The sequence below is a fragment of the Pyrus communis genome, chromosome 15, assembly GCF_041283825.1.
Source record: "Pyrus communis isolate YQ-2024b chromosome 15, ASM4128382v1, whole genome shotgun sequence".
NCBI lineage: Eukaryota > Viridiplantae > Streptophyta > Magnoliopsida > Rosales > Rosaceae > Pyrus > Pyrus communis.
In genome coordinates this window covers 36,334,122-36,350,911 of record NC_142579.1, presented here as the reverse complement: position 1 = coordinate 36,350,911, position 16,790 = coordinate 36,334,122, and the positions used below count along the sequence as shown (strand labels likewise).

The window sequence follows — 16,790 nt, the reverse complement described above, 5'->3', positions numbered from 1 at the left end:
TTGATTTGATCAAATTGGTCGTCGAAATTCTATGGAATACGGCAAATATATGCAGGGCAGTATGTTCCAGAAACTCCGCGATTTCTCTCTAGTCTTCCCCAACCGAGGCTCTGCACGGAAAACGGGCATGGGCCTGTATCAATTGCTTTGGGCCTATTGGTAATAATGGGCCTCACTTCTTATGCTCATTCCTTGCTCGTTTTATCAGCAACCCAGAAACTCGATTCTCCTCCAACCCATCCAACAAAAAAACAGAAGAGGTTCTTGTCCACTTCTCGTTCTATCAGCAACCCAGAAACTCGATTCTGCGTCTTCTGCTTCAAAAGCCGTCGTGAATTGCTAGAGAGAGAGAGAGAGAGAGAGAGAGAGTGAGAAGAGAGAGTTTCCGTGTTTTAGTTCCGTTGGTGACTCTTTCTGGTGGGCACTGCCCAGTTGGATTTTTCAAGCTCAAGGCTGGTATTTTATCTAAGAATTTGGTGTCAAAATTTGGCATTTTCCATACCCAATTGCTAGTTTTTAAATTTTTACCAAGAATTCTACAGTAATTACTTGCAGCTATTTGATAAATTTTGGTCCTGAGATGTGTAGAATCTGTGCATGAATGCAGGATGCCATGATTTTATCTCTCCTTTTTGTCTTGAATCATTGCATGGACTAAACAATGGAAATGTTCACATTTCTCTGTAGAATTTGTAAAGCAATTGCAATGTCCCTTTTTCGTGTTTTCATTGTCATGGTGGTTTTTGTACAATTGTTGGAGCCACAATTAGTATTCTTTGTCTTTCTTTCAGTTGAAATGGTTGTCATGCTTAGTGCCCATCTCCACATCGTTACCTCTGCTCTTCCTTCAGGTTATTTTTATCTCGAAAGCCTTGTAGTTGCATTTATATTCTTCGTTAATCGTTATCTTATCTCAAACTTTGTAGATTTGTGAACTTGATTTTGCTTAAACTTTTCAGGTAGAGATTGTAAATACACAGGTCAAGCAGTGGTAAGGTCTCTCCAGCTCTTACTACAGTCTTTCTTACAACGTACTTACTTTTGCGTATTAATTTATGCATATAAAGCGGTGAACCAGATACCTACCACAGGCCAAGCAGCTGGGAAGAAATGTAAAGAACGAGAATGGGTTTATCATAGTTAAATTTGTTGCATAGCAAAGCAATCGGTTTTGTCTCCTGAACAAACCATCTATGTCTGAGTTTTGTGATCCCACAATCCATCTATTGTTTTAGCAGTTTGATCAATGATCTTGATTTTATCGAATCTTTTTTAGTACTTCGTTAGTTGGGTTTACATTTGTGTTTGGTTGAACCCACTTATCGTGTTAGAAATGAAGTATCAGTTTGCTTTATCATTTTGCTTGTGTCAATCTTTTGAGCAATTGGCTTCTGTGTTTTGCATTATAAATTGGCAACAGATCATGACACCTGTTGGGCCTCTAGTTACTAGGTTTTCTTTCTGATTTTTAAGTGTTTTTTTATTTTGGGCAGAGAGCACTTCCTATACGCATAATATCAGTAGGGAAGAAGAGATCACAAGGTGTACAACTTGTAGTGGATGAGTACATTGAAAAGCTTAAGCTCTACTGCAGCGTTGATGATGTTCACATACGGAACAACCCTAAAAACGCACAGTACTGGCCTTCTTATTTGATCTATGTCATCATAATCTTTATACTTAACCTGAATAGATACATGTTTTTCTAAGATATGTAGAGGCTTTTTTCCTGGAATTATGGACATCGGACATATGAAGGAAATGTTTGCATTGTGGGTTTATGGATCATATCTTATGTTTACAGCTCAGATTAGTTACCTTTTGTGTAGTGATTCGAAGGCTCAGGTTGATCATGAAGACAGTGCTGTCATGGACCTGATAAGGTCCGATGATTGGGTACAGTCTGAACACCCCTTGCTTAGATCATTATGCAGACTCAATTGTATTATCAAAGGCTCAAAGATGTTATACTTGTTTCTATATTTTCATTTTGTAATCTTGTGCTTGTAGGTGGTGCTGTTGGATGAGCGTGGGAAAGACATAGGATCGGAGCGGATGGCAGAGTTGGTGGGGGATGCAGGGAATACAGTACGAATGATTTCTCATTTAGTATTTTCAAGAATGATTTTTCGAATTCTTCCATTCTTATGTATTTATGTTTCTGAAAAGAAGAGGTAAAGTTCAGTATAATAACTTAGGAACTTCTTCCTGTAGGTAACACTTTGCTTTCCTTTCTGTAGGGAGCTTCAAGACTATCCTTCTGCGTCGGTGGACCTTACGGCCATGGAAAACAATTGCGAGAACGTGCTGATGTTTGTATCAAGTTGTCTTCTATGGTTTTAAACCATCAAATTGCATTAGTTGTTCTTGTGGAACAACTTTATAGGTAAGAATACTTTGTACTGCTGGCTTCTATGGGTTTAAACCATCAAATAAGAAAATAACGCATGATTATCCGTTGACTTCAGGTCATGGACTATTCTGAAAGGACAGAACTATCATCGGTAGCCTTTCATTTACTGGTCTGAACAGTGAACAATACCAACAGGTATTCCTTTTCTTTTTCATTACTACCTTTTTATTTAAGTATACTACTGATGGTTTGGATAGTGGGACTTGACAATGACTTGTTGCATTACATCTGAGATTACGTTAAAATGACATTTTGAAAGTCCTTTGTTTCGTGTTGTAGTGCATTTGTAATGTTTTGTTAATCGATTTGTAGTGCTTGAGTACATTTTAGTGCTCTTGTAAGGCATTTTTAACAATTGACTCGAAAGTTCTTCGGTACTTTGAAAGACTCTCATCCAAACATAGGGTTAACAAACCTTGTGTACTTATAGTAAGTGTTAGGGGAGTAATTTCTGCACTCCCCTTTTCACTTTCTTCACCCCTCTCCTTAATGTCCCTTTGATTCTTCTTTGATTTATTCGACCTAATGGCTTTAATAAAAAAAGAAAAAAGGGAGTGTAGAAATCACTCTGCTGAGTGTGCTAGAACAGAAGAAATGCAAGACCAGGTTTATAAGTTACAAAGATGCCAAAAATAATACGATGATGATAAGAATTTGACGTTGAATGCTATGAATCAAAGAACAGAGTTCCAAGAAATCTTGGAAGATTTTACAGATGAATCTTGTCAGCAAGTTAAGATACGTAGAGAATAATGCAAAACAAAAGCTGCTGACTCGTGAGTTTGGATTACCTTTGTCCTAGTAGAGTGGCCAATGTTGTGTGATTTTCTTCCCTTGTGCCTCAAGTATTGTAGTAAGCAAATTGGGAGATCACGAGCAATCGAGGGTAGCTCCCAAAAGTTGCTATTTAATATGTGATGCCATTCCTCAGAAACAGTGTGCCTTAAGAGACCCCAAGTGCTTTTGCAATTACAGGCAAACCATGGCTCCTACGCACTGCAGTCTGGTTGTCCAGTTCTTCAATGTTTCGTTACTGACTCAATAACGGTTTTACTGACCCTCGTGGCAGTGAAATCTTCAGAAACATAAACCCGAACTCGAAGATCAAATTACTGTTTCACTTCACAATTGTTGTAAAGGAGTCGAGTGAGGGTCGTCTTACCAATCCCGACCATTCCTTCGATGGTCGTTAGATAACAACAGTCTCGTTAACTCTCCTTTATCTTTCAGTTGGAGTATGAATAATATGCCAAATATGTTCTCAGCCCCTCCTATAAGCGTCATAGTTTTTTCCTCTCCGCATAACTTCAATGAGGGCAGCTGCCCCTAGTGAGCGTTGGCTGACTCCGCCCCTGGATCAGATTGTCTCCTCCTAAAAATATTGGATCGGGTTAAAAAAATTAATTTAGAATATTTGAAATCGGATAAATTTTAAAATTTTCAGAGCATAATTTGGAAATTCATTTACTTTACAAGGTTGTGGATATTTCAAATTTTTGTGTGTGTGCAATTTTTTGCTTTGTCTTAATATTTGGTATAAACTTGTACATAAACCCAATTAATTTTGTATTATATTATCTAATAATGATTTTAAGTTGAATATTTTGGATATTCTAAAGACCCCTAAAGGATGATATCATCTACAATTCTACGTATGTCAACTTGGATTGTGGTAAAAAAAAAAAAAAAAAAACTTCATAATTGGGAAATTTTCAAGATCTGCATGTGAAAAAGAGAAATATAATCTCCATATGTATAAGAGGCACTTTTATGTTTTTAGTTTGGTTTTGCCGGCTTTGCTCTAGATTTTATTTATTTATTTATTTTATATATTTTTTTCTTTGAACTATAACTCAAGTAATAATAATCCATTTAGATTTCAATCCCTTATTAATACAACTATAAACATATAAATTAGCTTTGTAGCCGGAGTTTTTATACAAGGGTCCATTTATTATGTTCCATATAGAGTCTCTAAGCCGGCCTCTTTACGGAGAAATTTTTCATTGTGACCGGAACATGAGTGATACACTATGTGTTTTTATATAAGTGATGAAATTTTTTAATATTTAAGTCATTAACTTTTTAACACACATACCTTATAATTTATATAATGACATATGATGTACCATCCATGTTTCCGGTCATCCTAAAAAATCTCTCTCTGTTATGGGGGTGCAAAAGAAATTGGATGTTGCCGTAGAATTTAGTTTGCCGCCATTAATAACGGACCTAACGGTAGGTTTGAAAGCAAATGAAGTCAGCGTCTCTCTCCTTCCCTTGGCCTCCAAACCTCCACGTTTCAAATCCAACTCTCTGCACACGTGTCAGCAACCCCACTGCTCAAAACTCTCTCCCCCTTCCTCAAAACTCGGCAATGGCAGATGGCATATCTTCACTCCTCGCTCGCACCCCACTGTCTGAAAAAGCTCATCATTCTCCCGTTATTCCCAAATCCAAAACCCACGATTTCAACCCAAAGACTCAATCTTTTCCGACCCATGAGTTCCTCCTCCAGCTCCAAACCTGAATCCCCCGCCCCGGTCTCCCAGGTTCCGGGTCTGGACCCGGTGGAAATGGAGCGAGTTGCGGACCAAACGCTGCAGAGGTACTCGGCCTCCTCCTCTGCCAAGAGAAACGGCAGAGGTGTGGCCGTCGTTTGGTTCAGGAACGACCTCAGAGTGCTGGACAATGAGGCTCTTTACAAAGCTTGGGTTTCGTCCCAGGAGGTTCTGGCTGTCTATTGTGTTGATCCTAGGATTTTTGGTTCTACCCATTACTTTGGTTTTCCCAAAACTGGAGGTACCAATCTTGTTTTGTTGAAATTTACATTATCCGTACGCTTTTCGTCAGTAATTCCAGTGATCGTCACACCGACATGTGTTGTTTCTAATCCACTTACGTTATATTGTGCATCTGTTTCTTAAAGTTAATAATAGTCCATGTCGATGAATATTAACCATGCGGATTAGTAACATTACGTGTCAATGCTTTAATGTCACGTGCAAAAATCTCTCCACAGTTTAGTTTGGTTTTTCATAATTGTTGGTGTTACAGTGGGCCTTGAATTTTTTTTCTCGATGTTTTGTCTACCTCCAAATTTCCTAGATTATTTTGGTGTTTTATAATCTAAATGGGACATAGAACGTTGCTAGCTGAGAATTTGGAAAACGTTGTTGTTTGGCAGCGTTGAGAGCACAGTTTCTGATCGAGTGTTTGGCCGACTTGAAGAAGAATTTAATGAAGCGGGGTCTTAATTTGCTCATTCAACATGGGAAGCCCGAGGAGATTCTCCCTGATCTTGCAAAAGCTTTTGGAGCTCACACGGTTAATGATTTCCACACTATTTGATTAGCATAATGAGCTTGTTATGATTTTCCAACTTATTAAAGCAGTAGTGTGTTGGTATGTAATCTAATCCTATTTAGGTATATGCCCAAAAAGAAACTTGCAGTGAGGAGCTAAATGTCGAAAGATTGGTCAGCAAAGGTTTGCAACGAGTGGCGTTGCCATCATCTTCGGTGCAATCCTCTAAGCCCGGTTCTGTAAACAATCCTAAGTTACAACTTATTTGGGGCACCACTATGTACCATATAGATGACCTCCCGTTTGATACCAGCAGCCTACCGGACGTGTATACTCAATTTCGCAAGGTATGGAGATTGCTTTCTGGCTGGTTTCAGTTCAATCAATATCTGGGGGAGGTTTTCTCCACTGTGTTTGTTGATGATACCTAATTTGCAGTCTGTTGAAGCGAAATGCACGGTTCGTGGCTGCATCAAAATTCCAGCTTCTCTTGGCCCACCCCCTAGTGTTGAAGACTGGGGATGTGTTCCTTCATTAGATCAGTTTGGACTTCAATCTTCAATTGTAAGTATTTCCAATATATACTTACAGCGCTACATATAGTCTGATATAGACTCTGAGAATTGAAAATGATCATTTTTCCCTTTTCTCCCCCTCCATCTCGATGTAGGTAAGTAAAGGAATGAAGTTTGTCGGTGGCGAAAGTGCCGCATTGGGCAGAGTGCACGAGTATTTCTGGAAGAAGGCAAGATAAATTCATTTGTTATGCATATTGATGCTCCAAAAAACTTCCATGTAGTTTCTCTTTATTTTAACACATTCCATAATATAACGGAACACTGGTAAGAGTAATTTGGTCGTCTATCTTATTCTCATGAACATTCACGTGCAGGATTTGGTAAAGATATATAAACACACCAGAAACGGAATGTTAGGACCTGATTATTCAACAAAATTTTCTCCATGGCTTGCTTCAGGAAGCCTTTCTCCCCGTTTCATATATGAAGAGGTTGAAATTCTTGATTATTTTCTTACGTTCATTACATGACGACATGACATTGTGAGAACTTAGACTAATTTTTGCATGGTATCCAATTGATTCTTAAGGTAAAGAGGTATGAAAAAGAAAGGGAAGCAAATGATTCCACATACTGGTAATTCTCAATCTCTCCCTCGGTTTCCAGGAACTAGAATGCAGTTATTTGGATGAGAAATGGACTGTCACTTTTGTTTATCCGGTTGATTTAATCTTTGTTTAACCCGACAGGGTATTGTTTGAACTGATATGGAGGGATTACTTCAGGTTTCTATCAGCAAAATGCGGGAATTCCCTTTTCCATTTAGGTAAGGATTAAATTCTTATTTGATTACTTTAATATTCAGTCACGCCGAAGTATAATATTCCAATCATGCCAAAGTTTAAGGCCGAAAAAGTTTGTTGCTGTGTAGCACACATGGAGCCACTTATTTTGACGTATCAGTGCAAAGATTTCAATTCTCGCTACTTCTGTTTCATTAGTAGTCGTGTTTTTAACTTTGGTCCCTTTAAAGGTGGCCCGAGAAAGGTGGAGCATAGATGGAGCCAGGAAAGGACTTTATTTGAATCCTGGAGAGATGGTCATACGGGGTACAATACTTTTCCCGACAGTTATAGAATTAAGCCTCTATAATCTTAAAAAATGTTAAATCAAGAACTTGTTCTCTACTGGTGTTTGGTTCTCGCTCTGTTCTTGATATACAGAACTTGTTAAACCTCTAGGTATCCACTTATAGACGCTAATATGAAAGAGCTGTCGACCACTGGATTCATGTCAAATCGAGGAAGGCAGGTAATTCTAAAGTAAACTGTCACTGTTAATGGAATAAAACTTCCTGTATTGATCTCGATGTCATATTTCCCGGGAACATGGGACATAGAAGGTTTACTAATACTTCATCTACTATTGTACAGATTGTATGTTCCTTTCTAGTTCGTGATATGGGCATTGACTGGCGCATGGGAGCTGAATGGTTCGAGACATGTCTTTTGGATTATGACCCTTGTTCCAATTATGGGAATTGGACCTATGGAGCAGGTGATTTCATATTCATCTTTGTATTCAATTCAATGTATGCATGTTTCTCTGAAAAGCATAAGTATGCCTCCATGTCGACTTTCTTCTTTAGCTGCAAGTCACGGAGAATACTTTTACTCGGGATTGTTTAATAAGAATATGGAATTTTGACGATGTTGAGGAGGATTATATAAGCTAGCAACAAAGGATTCTCTTAACCTTGGAAATGAAGGTTTACTAACCAAATTTTCGTCGTTGGTTCATCCTGTTAAGGTGTTGGAAATGACCCCAGAGAAGATCGTTACTTCAGTATTCCGAAACAAGTAAGTACATTAATCCATTGTCTCCTTTTAATTTCTTAAAACAAGACCCAACTTTGAATGACAAATTGCAAAGTGCAAAGTTCTTCACAAATTTTTATAACTATGTTTTGGAAGCATCGTACCGAAGATGTGTATTTTTTGCCTTTTGTAGGCGCAGAATTATGATCCTGATGGCGAGTATGTGGCATATTGGCTTCCTCAATTACGATCGCTTCCGAAAGATAAACGGAACTTTCCCGGAATGGCATATATCAAGCCGGTTGTACCTCTCAAGTTTGGAAATTCCAGTAGTGGGCACCAAAACCAGGACAGGGGCTCGGCTGCTAGACGCGCAAATTTTGGAGGAAGACAGCCACGGGGGCAAAGGAGATAAACCTGGGAAGAAGAAAAAAAAAAATAATAATAATAAATAAATAAACTATGTAACACTTTATCCAGTTAGAAATAGAGAATTTAGGAAAATTTCAGAATTCTCTATCTCACAAACTTCAAAATACTTTCTTCCTCTCCATAAACGATATTCGATTTTTTATACGCTTATTATATTGGGAGAGGAGAATTCGAAAGCATGATTCTCAGTATCTGTAAACGGTCTTAATTTCTGTACAATGATATTCTACTTTATATTAATTTAGCATCGTCTTTGTTTATTTGCATTTATTTTTACGAATGAGCAGTTGAGATTTATCTCATAAAAAAACATGGGGAGAATAGTAAGCTCCAATGAGATTTGGTCTTTTGACATCTCAGGCCCATACTGAATTGAGACCCATATTATTCGAGCCTGGTTGGCACTCCGCCCCGCCCCGATCTGTACGTTCGGGGTCTTCAGTCGTCAACAGAATATGTGCCATTTGAATCCGCTTCCAAAAACTCACGCCGTCCGGAGGTTAACGCCCCTCAGGAGAAAACCAATCCGAGGCAGAGCCAGCCTCAGTCTCAAACCGTCAGTAACGGAGTCAAGGAAGAAGAAGAAGCAGCAGCAGAAGCTGCAGAACAAAATACTCCCCACATCGTCTTCTTCTCCTTCCTCAAAATCCTTCAAGTTCTTCACAGAACGCCTCCAATGGCAGTCAGTCCACAATCCCTAATATTTCACTAATTTAATTTATATATATATATGTTTTTATATCGACAATTGTTTATTTGATTGTTTGTTTAGGTTTTGCAGCTTGTCATTGCGTGCGGAGAATCGTCGCCGTCCCACATTGCCCTTCTGAGTTGCTTGAATCGAACCCTCGACTCCATCAAGCACAACATTGCTCGCATTTTTGTCAACATTTTGTACTGCCAGGCTAACAACGCCAAGTAACTCATCGGTTTTTTGTCTTACTCATAGTCGGCTGTTTGGTTGCTAAGAATATTGAGTAGAAAAGAGGAAGAAAAAACCTGAAGATTTGATGGAGATGCTTTTATTACTTGCCATTTTCTAGTTATGTTCTTGATTTTCTGTTTGGTTGCTGAGAAAAAACTGAGTAGAAAAGTGGACAAGAAAACTAAGAAGTTAATGCACTGGGTATTAGATATTACTAGAAACCATATGGTGCTCTCAAATGTTGGAAATGTTGGGGTAAGGATCTACTTCCAACTACTTTTGAAGATTTCATGAAAAAGTGGGATGAGAATTACCATTTGAGTGCTCAACGTTGGTTTTCAAAGGAGAAGAATTCCAACGGTGAACAAGATCCATTCGCAGTTTTCAATGCGTTGGATGCAATGTTGAAGGACAGTTTGGAACGTCTGAAAACAATGAGGTCAGTTTTCGGTCTTTGTAATCTTTAGGATCAAATTCACAATCTTGTTTGATAACTAGGGAACTAGTGCTCAAGGATTGATACATATTTTGTACGTCATATTCCATTACAAGCTTTTGTTGACTATGTGAAAAATTGCAGGGAAAGCATATCAGTGGCAGAGATAGGCTTTATAAGTTGCGCTTCTAAAGTTAACTACATAAGGGTTTGTTCAATTATCTTAAGGGTTTTATGCATGGATGGTAGGGTTTGTTCAATTATCTTAAGGGTTTTATGCATGGATGGTAAGTTGGGAACAGCTTTTTGGCTTCAGAGAAAAATCATAAAGAAAGGCTTTGTTCCTGATGTTTTGATGCACAATTATCTTTTAAACGGACTGTGTAAAACTGGTCACTTGGAGAAGGCAGATTGGCTAATTAGAGAGATGTTAGGAATGGGCCCTCCTCCCAATTGCGCTACATACAACACATTTATTAAGGGTTATTGCCTTCTTGATGATGTGGATAAAGCTCTTTATCTTTTCTCTACAACATACTTGTACATGCATTGTGCAAGAAAGGTCTTATGGAGAATGTGAAGATACTTCTTAACAAGATATTAGACGATGATAATGACAAGACAGCATCAGATTTAATTACCTCAACTACACTTATGGATGGTTATCTTAAAAACGGAAATATGGTTCAGGCACTTCGTAATTGGGATGACATGGTCCAAATGAATGCCCAAGTAGATGTTGTTGCATATAATGTTCTCGTCAATGGATTTTGTTTGAGTCGAGACATGAACCTTGCTTATGGTTCCCTTTGTGAAATGATCAAAAGAGGATTGCTTCCTAATGTTATTACTTTTAATACACTTATAAGTGGTCTTTGCAAAGCAGGAAAATTAGAGGAGGCTTGCTACGTCCATGAAAGTATGTCAAAAATGGGAGTTACTCCAAATGAAGTTTCATACAAAATAATTGTTCAGGGCCTGTGTATTAAAGGAGAAGTTTTCAGCGCTAACAAGTTTCTTCTTCGTATGCTAGAGAAGTCAATGGTGCCTGAGCCACTACTATGGAATTGTATTATCGATTGTTATGGAAGACATGGGGATCTTAGTGCTGCACTCTCTGTCAGGGATCATATGTTCTCTTCTGGTGTTCAACCAAATGTGTATACTTACAATGCATTGATCCACGCACAAGTAAAAGGAGGAAACATTGATTGTGCTCTTGCTTTCAAAAAGGAAATGCTTATGTCTGGTCTTTGTCCTGATGTTGTCACTTATAATTTGTTGATAGGTGCTGCTTGTAAATTAGGGCGCATTCTTTTTGCATTCTGGTTATATGATGAAATGCTGAGAATAGGATTTGATCCAGATATGTTTACTTACACTGCACTAATCAGAGGGCACTGCGTGAGAGGTAACATGAAGGAGGCAGAAGAGCTTTTTGTGAAGATACAGGAATCTGGTTTAACTCTCGATTATGTTCCATATCGTATAGTTTTCAAGAAGTACTGCTAAATTAAGGAGCCTGACATGGCATTTGGTGTTTACCAGAAGTGGCTGAGAAGGGGTTGTGAGTTATCCTCCTTAAACTCAGACCGTGCATCGAGCATGTTTTGCCGTTTTGGCATGCAAGTGAAATTACTTGGATCTAAATCCATAGAATCCATTCTGGTAATGGCAGTTTTCTGCTTGTGGCAAATGGGAATCTGTTGTTTGCTTTTCTAGAAGGTATGTGTTTCTACCAATGCTCCATTACAATTTGAGTGATACTTTTGTAGGTTTTTGTGTATCAATTAAGACTTTTTGGTAATTATGGTCAATGGAAAGCTGGACAAAGAAGTTTGTGTACTTTTACCAGACTACTAACATTCGAAGATGTATGTCTAGTTGGGTGTTGAGTTAAAACTGGATAGCTTATGTTGGGATGGATAAGAAAGTTCTTGGTCAAGTCTAGTCGTCGTCAGCTCAGGGCTTCAAACTTTTCATTTTATAATTTTGCGAGTTAAATCATCGCTGACTGTTCTTTGCAAAAATCTTTCAGGATCAAAGCGGTCTTCTGCTTGATTGTCCTGCTGCTAAAACTTGGGGCCAGTTCTGATCTTTCCTTTCATGGAAAGCGGGATGCTTTAATATACTTGTGAAGATCGGATGGGCCCAAACTTTGCAGGTTGGAAAATTACCGCAAAGTACTAGATTTTTGCGTTAAACTTTTCGCTCTTCATAGTAGAGAGAATGTAACATATTGATCTCAAGTGTTCATAACCATGAGATTCTGAGTCATCCTTGCACAATTCTGAAGAAAACCAAGAGGCGATGGGATCGGTGAAACGGGAATCGGCAGTCGCTCCCGTGATGGTCAACTTTATTCCTTGGTAAAATTTTTAACAAACCCTTTATGCTAAGCTTTGTGTCCTTCCGAAGGTAAGGAACCTGAAATGCTTTCTTTTGGAAACGATTTCCTGGCTTCTTTGTTGTAGGATCTCAAAAGTAAGATTCTTTTCCTTTCCTTCCTTCACAAGTTACCAAGACATGTTTAGTATGGGTAGGGTTAGGGTTATCAATCTCGTCCAAACATATCGTGCATTTACTAACACATAATGAAAAGTGAGTCTAACTTGCAAAATAACTTCTCTCATGTTATACCATCATCGAGGGCTTGGGATATGAAATTTATCCCATACCTGAAGGTGTTATACTCATATCATTGGCTATCTTTCGATATAAGGGTGTGAGAAATAAAAATAAGTGTGTGAATCACATTACTCTATTATTAATGCACGTTTAAAAGGATAAAAAAAATATTTAATTAAAGAAAAAGGACAAACAATTTTACCCTTTAAAAAAGAACAAAGAATTTAAAAATTAGTTAATTATGTGGAAAAGTGGTTTGAGTAGTTAGGAAAATAGACTTTTTGGCGCGGGGATTTTATTAAGGTCCAGCTCAGCGCGGTTGGAGATCTGGCCAGGGGGTGGGTCGTGGAATCCAACGAACGGGCTACAGGATCCCTGCGGTCCGATGTGGGTCCCACTCACCGTGTTATCCGGCCCCGCGTATGCGTTCTTGCGGTGCGTCTAATTGAATAGTAGCAACCGAAAAAAATTAAAAAACCCCATTCGTGAAGACGCCCTTTCTCTCCTTCTTTTTCCCTCGACACTCTCACTCCATCGCCGATACTCTCTCTCTCTCTCTCTCTCTCTTCATCGATCAGAGCTCTGCGTTGCGTCGCCCTCACGGACTTCTCTTCTTTTGTCGATTTCCATCATTACCCCCTACACCCAGAAAGAAGTTCCATCGATTCAACCTTCTCCCTATCCGCCATCGCCATTTTCAAGGTCCTCCTCCTCTCTCTCTCTCTCCCCCACAACTCTCATAATCTTCCGGATCTGAGTTCATCTCTGTATTTTGCTTAATCGACGTTTGATTTGCTATTCGCTTTCAATTTGTTATTATATTATAGAAAGAGATAGAGAATCCGAAAATTGGTGAAATGGCGGAGGATAAAGCCGTCGGAGTAGAAGGCGACAAGAAGGACGCCGCGGCGGCGGCTGCAGCGCCTGCGGTTACGAAGAAGAAGCGCCAGGGAATTTTGTCCAGAATGTTCAGTGGGATCTTCCGACTACACGGCGACGATTTCGAGAAGCGGCTTCAGCACATTTCGAAGGAGGAAGCTACTGTCCTCGCTAGAATGCAGAGGCGGTCCATTACTTGGAGGCGCATGGCCAGAAATCTCATTCTCTTCTCCGTCTTCTTTGAGGTAATTGAAAATCTCTTGCTTTGCTTAATTAATCGTGTTATTATAGTAAAACCCATTAATTAGGGCCTTGTTAAAAATTCTTATTTTTCATGCCAATGCCCATTAAAGGTTTTGATAATGCACCATAAAAATTGTCAAGTTTCTTCTTGGAATATAGAGCTTTTCAAGTGTGATGGTATCAGAGAAGAATGCTGGGCTTTGCTTACTTTTGTCAATTTCAGGTTATTGCAATTGCTTATGCTATAGTATCGACGAGAGCGACGGATTTAGATTGGAAGATGAGGACATTTCGTATTCTGCCCATGTTTCTTTTGCCTGCTATATCTTCTGTTACTTATTCGGCATTTATGAGCTTCACAAAGCTGCGTGAGTGTCTAGCTAAAACTTTTCCGCTTGCTTACTTTTTTATGTTCATTTGGTCATATCTGGAACACTTGTTTTGCAAAGGTGTCTGGTTTCCGTGCTTATGGTAGAATTTCAGGTTGTGCATTAGTTAGAACTTATCCTTGCATTGGTGGCTTCCGACTTTGTTTATTGAGTTTTTTTAAGCCTCGTCGTATATTCTTAGTGCACATGGTGTGCAGCTTCTCATCATAATTCATAAGGCATTTATAGCAGGGAAAATGTATTCACAGAGTTCGAAGTTCAGTACTGTTTCAATTTGTACATATATCATGCCCGTCTTGATTTTCTTGATATGTTACTTTTGTAAATTATGTATGTTGTGAGTCTATTTATCAGCTTTCATACATGTCTGTATCGTATGAAGTCCATATTGAAGTATCAAACGTATGGGTTTAGGAGCTTAGTGCCATGTTGGTATTTTAATGGATCATTGACAGAAGGCTAGAAACTAGAAGTACGATGATCTCATTAGTTTATTACTGTTGATTAAAATGTCTGGTGAATAATTTTGATCATTCGTATATGAACCCATCTATTTCCATAACTCCATTTTCCAAATAGGATGCTGCAACTAAGTGGAGGGTACTTGTCTAATGTTGATATGCCGATATGCATCAGCAATTTGATATCCATATATTTCAATGTATAGGAGATCGCAAGGACACCAAAACCCTGGAAAGGCTTAGGGCTGAAAGGCAAGCAAAAATTGATGAACTTAAAGAAAGGACGAATTATTACAGTACTCAACAACTGATTCAGGTAATGGTTTGAAGAGAGTTTTGCTGCTATATTGCATTCATTGTATGTATTTATGTCTCATTACTGCATTCTCTTTGGTATTTTCTGTTAACTTGTTGAATTTTTATCAGGCGAATTGGGTAGGTCATGATGCATGTTTACCCCTGCATCTCATATTATCTCATTTGATGGTTTGAATGGATAGAGTTTCTTAAATGTTATTGCAAATACTGTTTGGAAGAATTTCAGGAGATCATGTGCATTAATTGAAAATGTGTGAGACGAAGGCATCCTCAGATCAATTATTGTACCCCTTTGCTCGATTTTATTTAACTTATCTATGTTTTTGGGAAACTCAGCGGTTTGTGTTTGAATAACGGTAGATGTACCATGGTTGTCCTTATCTGTTGTCTTCGTATATGCCTAAGTTATGTTCTTTTATGCAGAGATATGATCCTGACCCAGCAGCAAAGGCAGCTGCTGCAACTGTCCTGGCATCAAAGCTGGGTACTGATTCAGGCTTGAAGTTTTATGTGGGAGATGAAACTAAGGGTAATGTCTCAACAGGGAAAAGCCATGATGTTGAACTTGTCCATTCTGGTGAACTTCGAAACCGTAAACCAGTGCACACCAGATCTAATAGTACAGGAAGTGTTCCACTGAATCCTCTTGAAGAAGAGACACCTCGTTCTGCAAGGTCCGACGGTGCTCAGACTTCTGAGTATAATCAGCTAGTTGTTAGTCATCATAATCCTCAAGGATCATCTCCACAGGATGGAGGATGGATTGCTCGGATTGCAGCATTACTTGTGGGTGAGGATCCAACACAGTCTTATGCGCTCATATGTGGCAACTGTCATATGCACAATGGTAAGTTATCAACACCTGAATCCTAGTACTGTTACTTCTTTTATGTTTTTTTTAAGCAAGTGAAGTAAAGTCATGATTAGAACCGAAAGTTAAGTTCGAATCATTGTGCAGTCTCGTGTACTCTCCTCAGTGTTCGTTTTCTTTCATTCTTTTGGTTGAATCTAACAACGGTCATATGTTTCTCTCTATGCAGGGCTTGCTAAGAAGGAAGATTTCCCTTACATCACTTATTTTTGCCCGCACTGTCACGCCTTAAATCAGCCAAAACATCTGGAAGGGAGTACTTCTGGTTCTAACACCCCTAGTTTGGGCAATTTGGGAACAGGGGTCATCAGTGAGCCGACAAAGCAAGCAAGTGATTCTCTGGATGACAGTGTACTCACAAGTACCAGCCCGGTCAAAGCTGGTTCAGAGATTGAGGAAGTAACCGAAAGGCCTGCATTGGCCGATACAGTTCGTTTAGAAAAACATGAGGAGGGTTAAGATGTTCTTTTCTTCGATCTGGCCTTGTTTTCCCCTTGTAGGTTTCTGCTGGTGGATTTATATATGATTGTTGTGTTACTCATGTACAAGAAAATGTCAGAGGTGCCTTGCCGAGAAACTTTCCGGGCTTTGAGGTCATAGAATACGCAGATTGGTTGTAACTTTGAGGCTTTATGATCGTACAACACGCGGATTGATTGTAATTTTGTGCATCTTTGAGCTTTCATTTTGTTATTTTCTGAGCTTGTTCAATAGTTGGAGCTGCTATACAGTTACGGTTCATATACAGACCAAATTCAAACTTTAGTGCTGTAGTACTGCAAGTGATACAAAAGAGTCTTGCTTGAGTGGTGCGGTTTTCCTACATTTTATTTGTTTATTATTATTATTTTGATTTAGGGGAGGATGAGAAAGTACTTTTACCGCTAGGTTTCTTTCTTTTACTTTTTTATTTTTTTATTTTTTATTTTATATATATATACACATACAATATTTTTAACCAAAATATTCTTTTGTTTAATGGGGCGAAAACCTGAACTACACGAATACATACTTTTAAGAAAAGGTAAATTCAAGTCATGTTTTACTTTAAATCATGAAATGTAGGTCAGAGTATTCAAATTCAGGTGTATAGAGTCAGCACATTTGCTCTAATTAATTTAGCTGCCCGTACGCATGCATCGTAAGCTATATGT

The 16,790-nt window shown here is 38.7% G+C and overlaps 3 protein-coding genes and 1 pseudogene across 10 annotated transcripts; all 4 read left to right on the top strand.

Moving 5' to 3' along the window:
* Positions 1–114: 114 nt before the first annotated feature.
* Positions 115–5,737, top strand: LOC137718060 (methyltransferase). 7 transcript variants are annotated; one of them, XM_088685986.1, is made up of 9 exons: positions 341–456; positions 608–692; positions 792–851; positions 960–991; positions 1,494–1,636; positions 1,830–1,896; positions 2,011–2,088; positions 2,215–2,386; positions 2,469–2,691. In XM_088685986.1, the coding sequence occupies exons 2-8, from the start codon at positions 662–664 to the stop codon at positions 2,341–2,343; spliced, it is 540 nt and encodes a 179-aa protein (XP_088542112.1). In that variant the 5' UTR covers positions 341–456; positions 608–661; the 3' UTR covers positions 2,344–2,386; positions 2,469–2,691. The 7 variants fall into 7 exon arrangements, with proteins under 7 accessions (XP_068313676.2, XP_088542111.1, XP_088542113.1 ...); XM_088685983.1 differs by lacking the exon at positions 341–456 and adding an exon at positions 5,601–5,737 and having other exon boundaries at positions 638–692; positions 2,241–2,386; positions 2,469–2,548; XM_068457575.2 differs by lacking the exon at positions 608–692 and having other exon boundaries at positions 115–489; positions 2,241–2,386; positions 2,469–2,768.
* CRY3 (cryptochrome 3) lies at positions 4,671–8,730 on the top strand. Its single transcript, XM_068477676.2, has 13 exons — positions 4,671–5,215; positions 5,601–5,740; positions 5,842–6,066; positions 6,158–6,283; positions 6,390–6,464; positions 6,612–6,728; positions 6,827–6,873; positions 6,987–7,063; positions 7,271–7,346; positions 7,479–7,548; positions 7,671–7,794; positions 8,047–8,096; positions 8,248–8,730. Exons 1-13 carry the CDS (start codon positions 4,798–4,800, stop codon positions 8,467–8,469), a joined length of 1,767 nt encoding a protein of 588 aa, XP_068333777.2. The 5' UTR covers positions 4,671–4,797; the 3' UTR covers positions 8,470–8,730.
* Positions 8,731–8,926: 196 nt separating this feature from the next.
* LOC137716977 (uncharacterized) lies at positions 8,927–12,002 on the top strand (annotated as a pseudogene). Its single transcript, XR_015956828.1, has 5 exons — positions 8,927–9,168; positions 9,259–9,404; positions 9,620–9,850; positions 9,992–11,572; positions 11,886–12,002. The product of XR_015956828.1 is annotated as an uncharacterized LOC137716977 (transcript).
* Positions 12,003–12,006: 4 nt separating this feature from the next.
* LOC137746167 (uncharacterized protein At2g24330) lies at positions 12,007–16,517 on the top strand. The gene is made up of 6 exons (XM_068486251.2): positions 12,007–13,177; positions 13,303–13,599; positions 13,821–13,965; positions 14,654–14,763; positions 15,189–15,612; positions 15,806–16,517. Exons 2-6 carry the CDS (start codon positions 13,333–13,335, stop codon positions 16,093–16,095), a joined length of 1,236 nt encoding a protein of 411 aa, XP_068342352.2. The 5' UTR covers positions 12,007–13,177; positions 13,303–13,332; the 3' UTR covers positions 16,096–16,517.
* Positions 16,518–16,790: the final 273 nt, after the last annotated feature.